This window comes from Numenius arquata, chromosome 19 (assembly GCF_964106895.1).
Source record: "Numenius arquata chromosome 19, bNumArq3.hap1.1, whole genome shotgun sequence".
Classification (NCBI taxonomy): domain Eukaryota; kingdom Metazoa; phylum Chordata; class Aves; order Charadriiformes; family Scolopacidae; genus Numenius; species Numenius arquata.
The window spans coordinates 1,782,954-1,798,869 of record NC_133594.1 but is presented as its reverse complement, the minus strand read 5'-3'; the positions used below and the strand labels follow the sequence as shown (position 1 = coordinate 1,798,869).

At 47.4% G+C, this 15,916-nt stretch overlaps 1 protein-coding gene across 1 annotated transcript in view; it reads right to left on the bottom strand.

Annotated features, from left to right (window-relative positions):
- LOC141473551 (discoidin domain-containing receptor 2-like) overlaps window positions 1–15,344 on the bottom strand; it is a 33,190-nt gene extending 17,846 nt beyond the window's left edge. Inside the window, exons 1-6 of the mRNA XM_074161105.1 lie at window positions 15,281–15,344; window positions 10,886–10,988; window positions 8,456–8,684; window positions 5,054–5,201; window positions 4,739–4,844; window positions 1,871–2,057 (exon numbers count right to left, since the gene is read on the bottom strand). Coding sequence (XP_074017206.1) covers window positions 1,871–2,057; window positions 4,739–4,844; window positions 5,054–5,201; window positions 8,456–8,684; window positions 10,886–10,988; window positions 15,281–15,344 — 837 coding nt within the window. The remainder of the gene's footprint in view (window positions 1–1,870; window positions 2,058–4,738; window positions 4,845–5,053; window positions 5,202–8,455; window positions 8,685–10,885; window positions 10,989–15,280) is intronic.
- Between the last annotated feature and the right edge of the window lie 572 nt (window positions 15,345–15,916).

Genomic DNA, 15,916 nt, shown 5'->3' with positions numbered 1-15,916 from the left:
ATGCTTTCTAAACTGGACTTTTATCCTGGACACCAGTAACTTTGAACTGACTTTCAGCATGATACCAAAGCCTTAATGAACACCGGCTCTCTGTTGGCGAGGAGAAGTGATATGATCACAAAATTCATAAACAAAGAAAAATCATCCAAAAGGAGGAAAGTGGTACCATTCTTTTATGCAGTTTGATGGAAAACCTGCATTCAGTTCCGGTTTCTATACCTCCAAAAGAATAGTGGCAAAGAAAGAAAGGATTGGAAGATAGCTACAGGAATGACCCTGGATCTCACGGGGAAGGCGCTGAGAAGTTCAGCCCACTTAGTTTACTGAAGCAAAAATTGAGAGTGGTTTAATCACAGTGTAGAAGCAGGAAAGTTTCTGAGAAGGCAGGAATCTTTCTTTTTTTTGCCAGCAAAAGCAGGCCAAGAGCCAATGGTTGCAAGTTAAAAATAGACAAAATAAAACTAGGGTAAGTAACCACCAAAACAATTTACTTAAGGATGTGGTGGGTTCCCCTTCATTTGAAATCTCTACAAGAAAAGCCACCAATCCTTTTTAAAAGATTCTTCTGTTTACTACAGACTGAAAGTTCAGTTCATCCTTTTCCTGTGTGTTTAAGAAATTTCCCACAGAACAAGCAAAGATTGAGGCATCCAGAGAAATTTTTGGTGAAAACGGAAGCACGTTGCTTTACCTCAAGGGTCAGGCAGCCCCTGGACAGTAAGTAGCCTACATCCCAAATCCTAGTCAGGTGCCCAACAACCACTTCAGGCGGCTGCTTGTTATCCCTTTAAGCCGAATACTGAAAGGAGAGCGACGTACTGGAGGGATGGGATGTCACCCAGAGGGACCTGGACAGGCTGGAGACCTGGGCCTATGCAAACCTCAAAGTTCAGCAAGGCCAAGTGCTAGTTCCTGCACCTGGGTCAGGGCAATCCCATGCACAAATCCAGGCTGGGCAGAGGATGGACTGAGAACAGCCCTGAAGAGGACTTGGGGGTGTTCGTGGATGAGAAGCTCAACATGAGCCAGAAACGTGTGCTGGCAGCCCAGAAAGCCCACCACACCCCGGGCTGCATCCCCAGCAGCGTGGCCAGCAGGGTGAGGGAAGGGATTCTGCCCCTCTGCTCCGCTCTGGGGAGACCCCCGCCCCAGTGCTGCCTCCAGCTCTGGGGCCACCAACATCAGAAGGACATGGAGCTGTTGGAGCAGGGCCAGAGGAGGCCACGAAGATGCTGCGAGGGCTGGAACCCCTCTGCTGTGAAGACAGGCTGAGAGAGTTGGGGGGGTTCAGCCTGGAGAAGACAAGGCTCCAGGGAGACCTTATAGCAGCCTTCCAGTCCCTAAAGGGGCTCCAGGAAAGCTGGGGAGGGACTCTTGATCAGGGAGGGGAGCCATAGGACAATGGGGAATGGCTTCAAACTGGAAGAGGGGAGATTGAGATGAGATCTGGGGAAGAAATTCTTTGCTGTGAGGGTGGTGAGACCCTGGCCCAGGTTGCCCAGAGAAGCTGTGGCTGCCCCATCCCTGGAGGGGTTCAAGGCCAGGTTGGACGGGGCTTGGAGCAACCTGGTCTGGTGGGATGTGTCCCTGCCCAGGGCAGGGGAGTTGGAACTAAACGATTTCTACAGGTCCCTTCCAATCCAAACCACTCTGTGATTCCCTGAGCTCTGGAGAGGTGAGTGCTCCTCTGCTTCACCTTTCTACATTGACAAACTTGGGACACCTCCTGCTCAAATTCTGCCTGTGGTGGACTCTGCTGTCAAGGCTCCTCATATCCTCCTGCTTTGTAAAGAGGATGCAGAAGGGATATTTGGAAGCACCCAGACCCAAAGCTGGACCCAGGCTGCTGGAGAGGGATGACGCTGACTACCTTCATGGAGGTGAAGTTTCGTGGTCGGTCAAACTGGAACTCCATTTCAACACAGCCCGTGCTGAAGCTCTCATTCTTCCAGCCAACATAGTCATAGCCTGGCCACACACGGTACTGGTGGCTCTGCGTGAAATCATCCAGTCCCAGCACACCATCCGTCAGCTGGCCCAGACCACCGTACAAGTGCCTAGTGAGAAAGAACCAAGAGTTAGGCAGAATCCAGCCAGTAGAGCTCAAGTGGGAAAGCACACGGGTCCTTCAATGGGTACCAGGATAATATTCATTTATTTATCTTAACCCATCCTGGACCAGAACTCATTCCCTGTTATTACACATCACTTTTATTTTGTTCAGGCTGGGCTTTTAAAATCTCCCCTGCTTGGGAAAAGGCAGAAGTCTTTGTATTGATATCAAGCATGGACAGCAAAGCCAAGCTACAAGCAGAGCCTCTTGAGAACAAAAACAGACTACAGAAAATGACACTGTGTGCTCTCCAAACAGCTTTAATTGCGGCATTTCAGCACGGAGCTGCATGGGAGGAACTGCTCCATCCTGTCCTGGGGGAACCAGTAGGGAAAGTTTTGCAGACAGGCACAGAAAAGCAGGAAAAAGCAGCGAGACCATGGGGAGCTCACCCAGCTCCTCTTGACGGAGGGGAGCGTTATCGGCTCCTTTTCCAAGGCTGATCAGGCTCTTTGCCCAGGACCCTGCCTCATTCTGCTTCCTAACTGAGGATGCAGAGCCCCCTATACAGCTTCCCAGCACAGTCCCAGAGCAGAGGGTGTCAGGTGTGGGACACTCCTGACTCACCTGCCCTTCTGGGTGCCATCCCTGCCATGTCCCTTGTCCTACAGCAGGGAAAATGCAAACAGTTCAGCTGTATTAGTGCCTGAACTTGCTGCCTGGACCTGTTCCATCCAGCTGCCTCTGGCGGTGTGTGCAACCTGGGCTGGGCTGCTGTGTGCACTGAAGCTCTGCAAGTCCATCCCAGGAGAGCTCTCCTGACACTAGAATTTGCACAGGTATGTGTGCCTTTGAACTCCAGAACAGGATTAGCAGCTGGAAGAGGCCGACTCCTGCTCCCAGGCCAGTCAGGGACATGACCTCGAGGTTAAGGAGTTTGAAAAGTCCTTGCTTAGCACATTGGGGTTTGTGTCTACATCTGCAGCTCCCTGACACTCCCAGCAGACCCAGCTCCCTCAGTTACTGCTGGACAGCCAAGTGTAGCACCTACACCTTTCTGCACGCAAAAGCCTTTTTTTTTAATATCCAATCCCTACTATATCAATGCAGCTTGAAAGCATCAGATATTAACATATAAAGACATTGTTACCCAGTATCTTGCAACATCCCACAAGCGTGAAGAATGTACTTTTCACCCCATTATTTTAACCTCCAGCACCATAGAACACAAGTAAGTTTACAAAAATCACCTCTAAGCATGAAAAAGTTATAGGCAACGTTAAACATTTTCAGGAAGCGAATATCAACTGAAACAGGACATATAATTAAGCATCTTAAGTCAATGGATGACACCGGGTCACTTAGGAGACACTGTCAGGTCACTTATTAGGCACATTCCCACACAGGCAGAGATACGGTGTCTCGAGAGGACACCCATGCCCAAGTCTGTCTGAGGTTTCAAGACACTGAAACACACTCAAATCTGTATTTATAGCAAAGAAAGTGGTCACACTAAATGTCTGAAAGTTCAGGCAGTTATTTAACATTTCAGATAGAGACTCTTAATGAGCTCTCCTTCTGTAAGAGACAAGTACTGAGTAAAACAGAGACACCTCAAAATGTCAATAAAATGTCAATAACATGCTACCCTACCCAACTAATCCGTGATGTGAAAAATTAACACACCTTGTAACGAGCTGTCAAAATCCAGGTATTTTAGGCTTTTTGACTCCAAATTGGAAAAGCATCATACCCAAGAAATCTTTACAGTGAGTAACGAGCCACCATCCTCTCAGGCCACATTGGTAGTGGTGCCTCTGCTGACCTGGAGCTTCTCACAGGGAGTGATGCAGTTTTCCAAGTTGTTTCAAGTCCATCAGAGCTTTGTTTTCAAAAACAGTATCTCAAAATCTGTCCAGAAGCTCACAGATACCAAGTGCAGGCCTAGAGTTCAGGTGTTGCACACTTTCTTGGATGCCCAGTTTACCCTGGAGACCTCCTACAACAGTTTAAGATGCAATCTGCTAAAGAATGCATTTCCCATATCAAACTGCAGAAGGAACAAAGGCAACGAAGAGGGGAAGGACCTTTATCTGCTCCAGGGACACTAGGATGGAGGTAAAGGTCCAGCCAGCTCTCCCACTCTGATCTGGGGCAAGAGAAGAGTAGCAACACCTTATAATCTGCAGTACCAACAACAGCTTAAGGCTGTACCTGAACCAACAAAGAAATCAGTGGAATGAATACGGTCACAATTAGAGACCAAGAGCAATGAGGGCTTTAAGGCAGTCAGACACATCAGCACTGTGTCATCACATCATGTAAAGATGGAAGCTATGAACAAAGAAAGCACTCAGTTGTATAAGGACACATTCTTCTCTTTAAAGAGAACAGCAACAACAACCTCTAATAACAAAAAAATCATTTCTTCCCTGCCAGCCTTTGGCAGCCGGGGAAAATGGATCTGATGCATCCTGAGCCCATGCCCTCCTTTAAAAGGGGAACTAACAATGTGTCAAAGGGCCTGGAATAATGAAGCCACGATGCCCTGGGGAACTAATAGGCTGGCTTGCAGCTCTAGAGACCTCAAAGAAGCGTTTGGGATACAAGATACTAGTGACAAGGTAAGTAGGAAAGAAGAGAATTTGCACAGTGACCGAGAGAGAACAGGACGACTTCTCCCACCTGCGCTCCTGGTAGCCATCATAGGTCGAGTCATTCAGATAAACGATGGGGAAGCCAGGAGCCGCTATTGTCCCTCCTTCAGGGATGCTATAGGATGCCAAACCATCTAAAAAAGAAGGCCATATACCTCAGAAATACAGCAGCAGCAGCCTTCCATCATCTCTGTCCATATGATCCTTTTATTTATGATGTGGACCAACAGAAGCAGTTCCGTGGGCCTGAGATTCCCTCTGCATACGTGGGGACGCAGGTGAGTCCCAGTCAGCATTGTTTAAGGACTACTTTCCAGTGACAGGCATGGGAATGGCTACTTACCATACCAGACACAGCCATAGAGCTCCACCCTCATACAGACAGTCATTGGCATCTCCGTCACAGGAATCACCCGCACAAAACGTGCAATGATGGGAGGCCGAAGATCTTTCAAGACCACGTCATAAGTATCGATGTTGCCTTGGATCACCTGGAGAAGAGAGATCCTTACCAGCAACTTCTCCCTGTCGTGCTGTTCATTTGTACAGTGGTGTACTTGTCCCCCATCATTTGAGACTGGGGAGCTTTCCCATGCAGTACCTGCAGAGGATTAGCTGCTGCTGCTCCCCTCCTACCTGGTACATGGCTTATGGGGTGAAGGGTGCTGCCATGTCACCTCCTGTCCACTGCAGGCCCATACCAGGCACTATTCTGAGGGAGAGGAGAAAGGCAGGCTGGAGATGAATGTACATGTGGATGATACACTGCAGAAAGCTCCAGTAACTTGTATGTAACCTTCTTTCTTCAAGTGAGTTTCCACGTACACTCTAATAGCAGGTAACTGAGCACTTGCTCTCATCACTTGTTACCTGGCAGAGGGTCCTGATGCCCTTTTTCTATGAGCCAACAAAATTCCAGAGGTGCTGCGGCGTTTGGGGGATGAAGGTGCAAGTAGCTGCAAAGCAGATGTTTAGAACAGAAGTGTTCAGCATTGCCTCGGTCACCCCATCCCACTGAAATACAGCCTGACACGGCAGGGACTTTCACCCCTCCTGCCCCCTCAGTTTCACCACTGCTCTGGGAACAGCCCGCTATTTATTTTGACAGTCGGTGTGTGGAAACAGCTGAAGCTGTCAATCCCCCAGCAGTGGCCAAAAGTGCCTAAGAGATTTTTTTTTTAAAGGATATGGACCTATGGAAACACAATAAGAACACTTTTGATATCAAAAGTCTGAATTGTTAAGTGTGCGGGCTCCATCTAAGCCAGCTCCACCAGACTTTGCTGATAGGAGATAAAACCCAAGAGGAGGCAACATAAGGCAGAATATCCCACATCTTCATACAGGAGTTGAACAGATTCTCTGGAGCTGCCCATTTGTTGGGGAATCTTGGGGGTGGCAGGTATGTCAAGCCAAAAAGTCCTACATAGACAGAGTAAGAGGAAAAACTTACTCAGCTGTCCCCCTCAGCAAAAAGTAGATTTGTGCTAGCTCTGTATTGGAAGAGCTGAGATTTTTGCTTGTCCTGGATGGACATCTTCCGAGAGATGAAGACGCACTTTGCACAGCACCTCCACAAGGTGGGGTTGCTGCTATTGAGCACATTCGGTTTCTCAGGGACAAAAAACCCAGTGACAGACATGTGCGGAACAAACTCAGCACCAGCTTCCAGTCCCGGCAACTGCTGATGCCCGTCAAGAGTCCCAACACCACCAGGAATGAAATGGTGCTGCTGGTGAACAACTGTAGATGGCTGATGCCAGAAGCCACTAAGAGACCAAGACTGGACAGTGCTGCACCATGGAACATTAGTGCCAGTGGAGAACACCGTCCTTAACTGGTGTCAGAGAGGAGGGGACAGGGACAGCAACCTGAGCCTTTGCCTTTACTGAGCAAATCAGAGCTGGAGGTGACTTTCTTGGTGAGGAGCTGCATGTGCTACATATCTAATGATGCAGCAACAACCTGTGAGATCTAAAACTTAACAACATAGAGAAAGGGTTGGGTTTTGGTTTGGCATTTTGTTTTTGTTTGGTTTTTTTTTTTTTTTTTTTTTTTTTTACTGAAACTATTTATGTGATCTCCATGGACAGAGAGATGCCAAGATGAGCTCACACAGTCACACTCAAAAGTCTCAGTGATTTGGAATCTATCAACTGCAGGACTGGAAAAGCACCCCCAGCGCATACAAATAAGTAGATTAGGATCTTGCATCTTCATCTGCACCTCAGTCCAAGGCTTGAATGAAATGACTTTATAGGACCTTTTTAACCAAATTATTTGGCCAGACAGCAGCGCTTTTAAAATACACATTTGCTAATAGATACTGGTGACACATTTTGAAAAATATGTTTTGCGGAAGGTAATTTTACAGAGGAGCTGAAAGGGCAGGAATTGCACCCCATTATGTATGTCATGTCCAGAACAGCAGCAGCAGAGGAGCAGAAGCATCTTCTCTAAGGATACCAGGAGGGAAACCCTTTTGGTCTCATGTGATGGGGAACAGGTACACACACCGACGGAATATATGTGGACTTCCACATATACAGAATAGAAGAGAGGATGGCTCAAATGAAGCATGTGTATGATGCTATATTACCTTATTATGGCCTAACAGGGAGATCTTTCAAAAACTGACCCACGCTAAATCATAACACCTGACACTAACACAGTCCTTAGTGCCCGAGAACACTGCTCTGCACAGGACTGGGGTGGGAGACAAAAGCCATTTAGCAGCTTGTGGATGTGTAACCAATTGAATTCTGATACAACTCGAGACATGGACAGACTTCACCTAAGAAAGTACCGACGAAGAACAGTTAGCCCCATGGAGTTTAAACCTCCCCTCCCATCCTGCAAACACAGCCTTTGTAGCACACACCAAAACAAGAGGGACGGGCAAGATAACAATAACGGCCAAATAGCCAGTCAAAGGTCTGAGTGAGCAAATAATTCATGAACAAGCCAGAAGCTATTAATTAACACTGCAATACAGTGTTATTTAGATAAATAGACCCCACTGTGACTTCCAAGACACCCCCCAGTGCTAGAAAACATCACCACACCAGTACCTTTTCTAGCCTGGCTTATGTCTTCAGACTCCACAAGCCAACCTGAGGCAGGGTGAGCAGGTCAGAGGAGCTGCAGGTGAGAGAAGGGGACTCCTGCCCAGGGAAAGTTTAATAAAGGCTTTTGAACACAACCCAGAGCCCAGCTAGGGCTGAGCTGTGTGCTCAGATCTGGGGACAGCAGGAGACAACAGTGGTAAGTGGGGAAGCTTCTTTTGAGCATGCGCTCTCAGCACGTTTCCTACCCTCTAAACTGCTTCCTCCCTACATTAAACACTGCCATCGGACATCCAGAAACCCATCTCCATTCCCTGCCACCCCTTCCCTCGTTTTTAATCCCAAAGCAGGCATCTGCTTGGCAGCTTCCAATTTAGAAGCAAGTGTCTGGCCGGTAGAGGGACATTCCCATGATGTTCTGAACATGGACAGAAAGGTAGTGAAGAGCCACAGTTTTCAGTCACGGCAGTGGCTGGGATTTTGGGGATCAGGTCAGGGGAATAACAGTCTATCATCACAGCAAACACAGGACTAAGGCAGGGGATGCTGAACACCTGACAGAGAAGAGTCGGGATAAAGTCTGATGCACTAGGCAGTACATAGAGGATGTGCTTTCTACAGTCTAGTTCTCAATGACTTGACTTCTGTGTGCTCCACAGTTCGGTTCCTACGGCACTCACCTTCCTGCCCTGACGATCTTTCCAGGAAATCCAGCGCTCTCCGTTGCGGCTGTAGTCAATCCGGTAAGCACGGGCAAATTCCTTGCCTGTGGCACGGGCATGTCGTCCCTGAGTCCCAATCAAGGTGATAAAAAAGAGCTTGTGCAGGTCAATTTGAAGGAACTGCACATCTTCCGGCTGCAACAAGCCAGCCGGGCACCAGGCTCCGTCCCCCTCTTCCCTTTGTAACCTGAGGGAAAAACCACACACATTAAAAAAATGCCACTTCTAAGGATCCAGCCTTCCCAGTAACTGAGGGAACACCTTGAAACTTTGAGAATTGAGAGAAAAAAACAAATCAGCAAGTGAGACCTGATAGCTGGCTACCAAATACCTCTCCCCTTTGGGGTGATGATCAATTGAGACTTATCAGAGTCCTGTAGGCAGTTTTTCTCTGTTCACAACAACTCTCTCCGTTTCAAATATTACTCCAACACAAACTGTTGGAGTAATGACTTTCCCAGACCCAGACTTTCATGTTGATTGGAAACAACGATGCTCTTTTCAGTAGGTAATTGCACACTGAATGCTTTTTAGCACCTTGCTGGTGAAGTGCATACTCACTTCTCCTAAACCCCATACAGTAAGGTCTGACCGCCTCCTACAGCTCTAACAAGCACAAAGAGGAGCTATCTTAAAAATACATTTCAGAAAGAAAAGCTCTTGCCCATCTACAAATTACTCTGGGTCATCTCAACACAACTTTCATCTTTACTTCGTTCAGCAGAGCTGCTCATGCAGGAGACCGCTAGGTGTATGATGTGAAGGTCTCTGCTTCAAAATTGAACATCGTGGCACCAGCTGCAAAGATTAATGCTTTTATCCTTGGAGATGGGGTGCCGAGCAGAGTGCTGCAGCCATCAGCAGGTGGAGCCACTACAGGAAACACTGCCTTACCTTGGCTGCTGTGGGCTCAACTGTGCAAGCCACAAGGTGGTGAGAGTTTGAAAGATGAAAAATTTACCCAGACACAAAAAGACCATGTGGGCTTTTTAGCAGCAGTGATTTCTTAGCAAAGAACAAGCCCTTGAGGTGCCCTTGTCTTTGGGACAGCTATCCCATCTCTGATGAATCGGTGAGTGCTCAGCCCGAGCATCAAGGCAGGCAGTACCCAGGAGACACCGAAGGTCAAGGCACAAGCTAGAGAAAGTTTTTGTCTCGGGATGGTCAGCTGTTGGCGCAAGACTTTCTTACAGTGAAGTGGCAAGTAAGAGAAGATATAAGAAAGGCAGGAAGGGTGACGGTGAAATGACAGGGACAGACATCCCCATAGGACAACTATGACCTCTAACAAAACGCAGTCAGCTGGAGGGTGCCTTCATGTCTTCGCCCTGTGGACATCCAGCTGCCCTGGCACTGAGACGATGGGAACAGATGGCAAACGATGCCTGAAGAGCTGGAGATAAGCCATACCCCGGAGACTAAAACAAGTCTTCCAGCTTTCAGACCCACAGGCTTCAAACTCCATTGACACATGACACTTAGAACCTTTGGTCTACCACAGACTAAGAAAAAAAAATAAATCAACCACTAGGAGAATTCTATGATTTGGGATTGCCCAAATTAATCATAAAAACATAAGTGTCATAGCTAACCCGAAATTCATATGGTTTGCACCAAAACTGTTTGATACCATCATTAGAAACAATTCTAAGGAAACTTACCATTATAAGTATTTGCAAATCCTCAGTTCATAGCTTCGAGAGAAATGAAATGACCAAGAAATGAAAAGCCAAGCTTCCGAGAAAGACTGTAGTACTGCTTGACACGGAAAGAAAATCCTTTAGCTGCTTTTTAACATTTCCTTAACCCTGCAGTTTCCGGGTTTTTGAGTCAAAGTGGACACAGCCCATTTCCTCAATAGGATGCTGTTGAAAAGTTCATCCTCGTAAATGATTTCCTATGATTTAGTTTAAAGCGCTCTACAAGAATCCCAGGGACACTGTCCCTATCTGACCTGTAAGCCACAAATCCATTAGAGATTTATTCACGGAAGACAAGGGTCAGAAGCCATCTCTGGTCCAATCTCCTGCTCACAGCAGGGCCAACTCCACAGCAACAGTGAATTGTTCAAGGCCTCGTACAGCCAAGTCCTGAAAACCTTCAAACTCTGAGACTTAGCTCCTCTCTGGGTACCTGTCCCACCGCTTCATTCTGATAGGGAAAGACTGTTTTTTCCTTAATGTCAAATCAGAATTTCCTCTATCACAGCTGGTGACCATGACCATTGCCTCTTCATCCTTCACTGAGCACTAATTAGATTTAATGTGGAAGCAGTGAACAAGCAAAGCAAATAGGCTTCTTTAAGGGTGAGGGAACTTCTTCCTTCATAACATCCTGGATATCTAGACAAGAAAAAGTATTACATTTCTTTGCCAGAGACTAACCTACCGTGCATACTGGGGTCCTGTGGAATCATACCACTGGCTAGAAGCAGTGATGTCTTCATCTTGTATCGTCCCTTCGTGCATACCCAAGGGGTAACGGCATATAGCTGCAAACAGGAACACAAGCAAGGAAAAAAAAAAAATATATCAGTACCAATTCTCTCTAAATTGCCAGACAAATTTAATTAAAAGGCTATCATGCCTAGGGAATAAACATGGTAGCGATAAAACAGAGAATGCAAATAAAATGCATCAAATACTTCATAGTTACCATAAACTCCAATTATAAGCAATGAAATACACTCAGAGTTAGTATCATTCAGCAGAGTCCTGGCAAGGCAAAAACTTTACAAAGGAACATCTTACGAACATGAAATCCAAAACCATACTGTTACTGGTTGCATGACCTATTTTACAATGAAAAATTATTTATCAATAATGATGTGACATAAAAAGGAAGAATTTGTTAAAGCTTTTTCTTCCTCTCCTGGAATAAACTGGATGCTTGACCTGCATTCAAACAGGAACTATTATTATTTTCAATGGTCCAGTAGCAAGTGAGAAGTTAAACAGCTTCTATTACAGAGGACTAGATAGCCTATGGAAATATCTGCTCTGTCGCGTCTCTGCAGGTTAGAGCTTCCACTTGAGCCCAAGCCCCATCCTGCTCTGGTCCCTGCCTCCAGCCCCAAGCGGAGCAAGCTTTTCTCTCCAGTTCTTCTCCAGACTCTCAAACTTGGTGCCTCCAGGGAGTACAGACACAACAGAGCTCGACAAGCTCAATACACCAAAGAGGGTGCAGATGTGGCTCACAAATCCAAGCTGGCCAAGCTCTCTCCCCTGACACAAGTTCTTAAGCGCATCTTGGAATATGAGAGATGTTTCAGAAAACTCAAAATGTTAATGTATTCATTAAGGCTCGGTATTCAAAACAGGCAAGCAAGATATTTTTGCCAGACTGACATCAACAACAGATTAAGAAGAAAGTTATATAGGATTAAATCATGAAACAATTAAAAGACATAAACACAGTCAATGGCAAGTCCCACAAAAAAGGAAATGGTCCTTCCTATAGATTTTTGGCCTTTGTCCTCTGAGCTCGCAGCAGTCCCAGCTCCTCCCCTGTCTGCAGTGACACAGCCAAGTGCCAGCACATGCTCCAGTCACTCCAGGGTGGCACGCGTGGCAGCTGGCATCTTCACTGGCACATCGCCGTGCCAGCAGCTCTGCCTGCCCTTCCCTCAGCCAGGGCACTGCCTGGGGGTCCCCTCCTTTCTCTCTCTCAGGACTGCTGCCCCTGTATCAAACCTGGATAAAGCTCTTCACCAGCTTCAGAGGCTACAAGAGAAGACAGGGGCATGAAACCCACCTCATTGTTACCACCACACAGAATAAGCCACCGCAGGTTGAACAACTACCTGCCAGATTTCAGCGTAGAAACGTCTGCAGGGTTTGGCTGCAGCTGCTGCCAGGCACAGTGTCAATGGAAGCATGATGTTCTATATATTTCTAAATAACCTTGTAAAGGAGATGACTGGTGAGGTTGTCGGACTAGATGATCTTAAAGGTCCCTTCCAACCTAGATGATTCTATGATTCTATGATTTTATGATTCTATGACAGTGTTTGCTGATGATACCAGAAAAAAAAGCAAGTTATGGGAATAAATACAAAACAAACTAGAAAATACCATTACACCACTATCTGTATTGGTGTGCATGGTGAGATGCCAGTTGGATATGGAATAGAGCTCTTACTTCTTCCTTCTCCCATCAAAAGGCAGAGAAGGCAACACAGATGATGCAAAAGGAAAATATCAGCAGCCTCATCATGACAAAAGAGATTACAGAAGTATGACAAAAATAATTTATATCCTCAACAATTACTGTCTCTAAAAAAAAAACAGAACCAGGAGGCATCAAAAGATCAAGTAGCAGAGTTCAAAAAAAACATATGCATCCTAAATCTATTAAACGCTCCAAATGGCAAAGGTTCACATGGGTTCAACAATCAGCTAGAGAAACTCAGAGCTACCATGGAGAAATACACCAGTGCCAGCTCAGAAAGCTCCTGAGCAGCCGGCTGCAGTGAGCCGAGAGCACGCATGGGGTAAAGCCCTGCTGTGTGGTTGCCCATCTGTGCCCTCTTCCTGAACCAGGACACCAAGCTGGCTGGGCCTCTGGTCTCACCCAGAACGTTCATGCATACGTCTGAGGTTTCTTAAGAGGCTTCTTTACAGGAGAATTCACTGGGAGGCAACTGGTGTCTGGCTGGGATCAAGCACGATGACTGTGGTTGTTAGAAGCCAACCAAGAGCTCTAACCTTGCTCTGATACTGACCAGTAAGTTCAGTAAACCAAACTAGCCTCAACTGTCTTCACTCTTACCTGTCCCACCACAGACCAGTACAATCTGATCGATGGCTGGAAAGCTAGTATGTTGCTGAACTATGGGCAAATATCTGAAGATTCTCCAAAAGGGTTGAGTTGTCATCTGAAAGCAGAAAATGATTTTGTCTTTCTGCAGTGGGAGCCCTGTCTGGTCACACCTTATCTGAAGGTCAAGCAATGCCAGACAGAGAGCTACCTTGCTGGGAAGGACCCTGGGGGCCGGGACTTACTGTAGTCCTGAACAAAACTCATTAGTTCACAAACCCAGGGCCAGCAGAGGGAAGCCAGAGTGGCCCTGGCATCGAGGGATGCACTCTGTGGGTGGCTGTGGCTCTCATCAAAACAAGCAGCATGAGGCTCTCACCAAAATGCACATCCTCTCGAACAAAACCATCCGTGGGTTCTGTTTAGGTGCCACCAGGACTTCTGCTCAGACATCCCTGACCCTTTACTATGCACTCAGGGACATACTCACCTGCACTGAGGCTCAGAAAAATGTCACAGCTGACTTCTCAGTGAAATGAAACAACTGATGCTGGGCAAAAGGACTCCACAGGATCCTTCCTACACAGGTCTGAAATCACCCACAAAGCAGTCCCTTTGGTTTAGAAGCCAACGCAGGAGGTGCTTCAGACCCTCCTGGAGCAGATCAGATCAAGATAATCAATGGAGCCTGTGGGCATCACAGCCAGGGAGCATCAGTGGGGCTATGGGTGTGCTGGAGTCTGGGGGGGAACACCAGGGCATGGCCCCTTGGGACAGAGAGGGAGCTGAGAATGCAGAGCTGCTTGAGGAAGTCACAGGCAGAACTGAGCAGTGTGAGCAAAGCTCCAAGCTTATTTCTTGGTGAAAAAGATAACCACAGGAGGGTGGGATCACAGCCCTGTGCTCAGAGCCCACCCCACCTCTCAGCATCTGATGGGGGGGGAGCTATTCCAGCACCTTTGGGTGTGCCACCTCCTGTGCTTACCACCACCAAAGGGAACCTGCCTGTGCCTGACTCTCTAGCTGCCATCTCCCCTCTTCTTCCACTAGGTTTTAACCATAAGATCCAGATGGCAACCCCAGTTCAAAGTTGGACATGAGAGGGGGGTACAGTGCAGGGCACGGCTGCATAACAGGGAGCCCCGGGGTGCCTGCTGAGGTCCCCCCAAATCTCATTTCATTTCTGGCTGGTTGCAGCCCAACATCAAACCTCTGCAGGTATCTACAGGCCAGAGCAGGGTCATAGCCAGCCAAAGGGCTCCAAAGAGAGCCAGACCCAGCTGAGCCAAGGAAGGTCTTCAGGGGAGCGCTGCTGCCTCACCACTTCTTCAGCCAAGCTGGAAAAGGATTAGATTCATTTATTTCACAGACTGTCTCCAGCTCAAACCATCTCATTGCAGAGATTTTTGCAATATATTGCAGACCATTATCTTGCTTATCTCCATCATGATTATAACTTGCCAAATCCTGTAGGATAAGAGGTCATGCCCTCCACAGGGACTTACAGGCTCATGTCCCTGTCTCCCCCCCTAGCTCTGGGCCAGGTAGGGTTTTCTACCTTTCCTTCCACACTTCTCTCTCCACAATCCCTCTTGCCAGCTGGAGAGCTGTGGCTTACGCTTTGCTAACTGGTAATTTACTTTCCACAGTGAGCACAGTATCTCTGAGCCAGTCTATAGCCAAGTTTGCTCTGCAGGCCACACGGTCAATCTCATGAAGAGATAACCAGAGCTCAAGACAGGCCTGGTGAGAGCACGGCCCCCCTGGGTCGGCAGAGAAAGGAGTATATCCATGTGCCTCAGCCCTCCTGGGACAGTCAGGAGAAGTGTTTCACTCCAGCACAGATGTCAAGGCAGACTGGCCAACTCAGTCCAGAGGAGGACATTCAAGAACTATGTTAACTAGGACTTTTACATGCATTCGTTACATTTATATGCATTCACCATGAGAGGGCAAAGAAAGGCTGAGAATAACCATAAGAAAGGTGGGAGATTAGAGTCCTCTCCCAGCCTGGCAGCTCCCTACCAGGGTTGACTTCGGTGCCAGATGGCTCAGGCAGTGTGGCCAACAGTAGCATGCAGAAGATCATGGTAGCAATCGGAGGTGCTGCACAGGGTCAGACGGGTGCGAGTCCTTCAAAGCCAGCAGCTGCCATCTACATTTCTGAAAGACAAAGCGAAGAGAGAAGATGAGAGTCCTCCAAAGAAAGGACTTCTCTGTGCTGCAGACTTGCTCTGTTGTGGTTGCCTCAGGACAGGCTGGGCAATCTTCCATGCCCTCAAGAGCACCTTAACCTCAGCCCTACTCTGACCCATCACCTGATCAGAGGCTTAGTGAGGAACTAATGATTGCCCGACTACCTATACCATCTCGAAGGCTATTCATTCAGTTCAGCTTCTAGGAGCTCAGCTGCCATGACTGCTGTGCAAACATACTCTCTTTAACTGCTCTTAAAGAACTCCAGTGCGAAGTAATCTCTCCCCCCATCGATTCTTCACTTTCCTTATTATATTAACAAGAACTGAAGCAGCATCTACACCAAACCTGGAGAGTCCAACCAGGCTCCCCAAGTGGGGTTTATCCACCTCTAACTGCACTAGCTGCCTATTCCAAGTAGCCAAGTGGGTCCTCTGGAACTTGTCACACAACCTGGAGATAAAT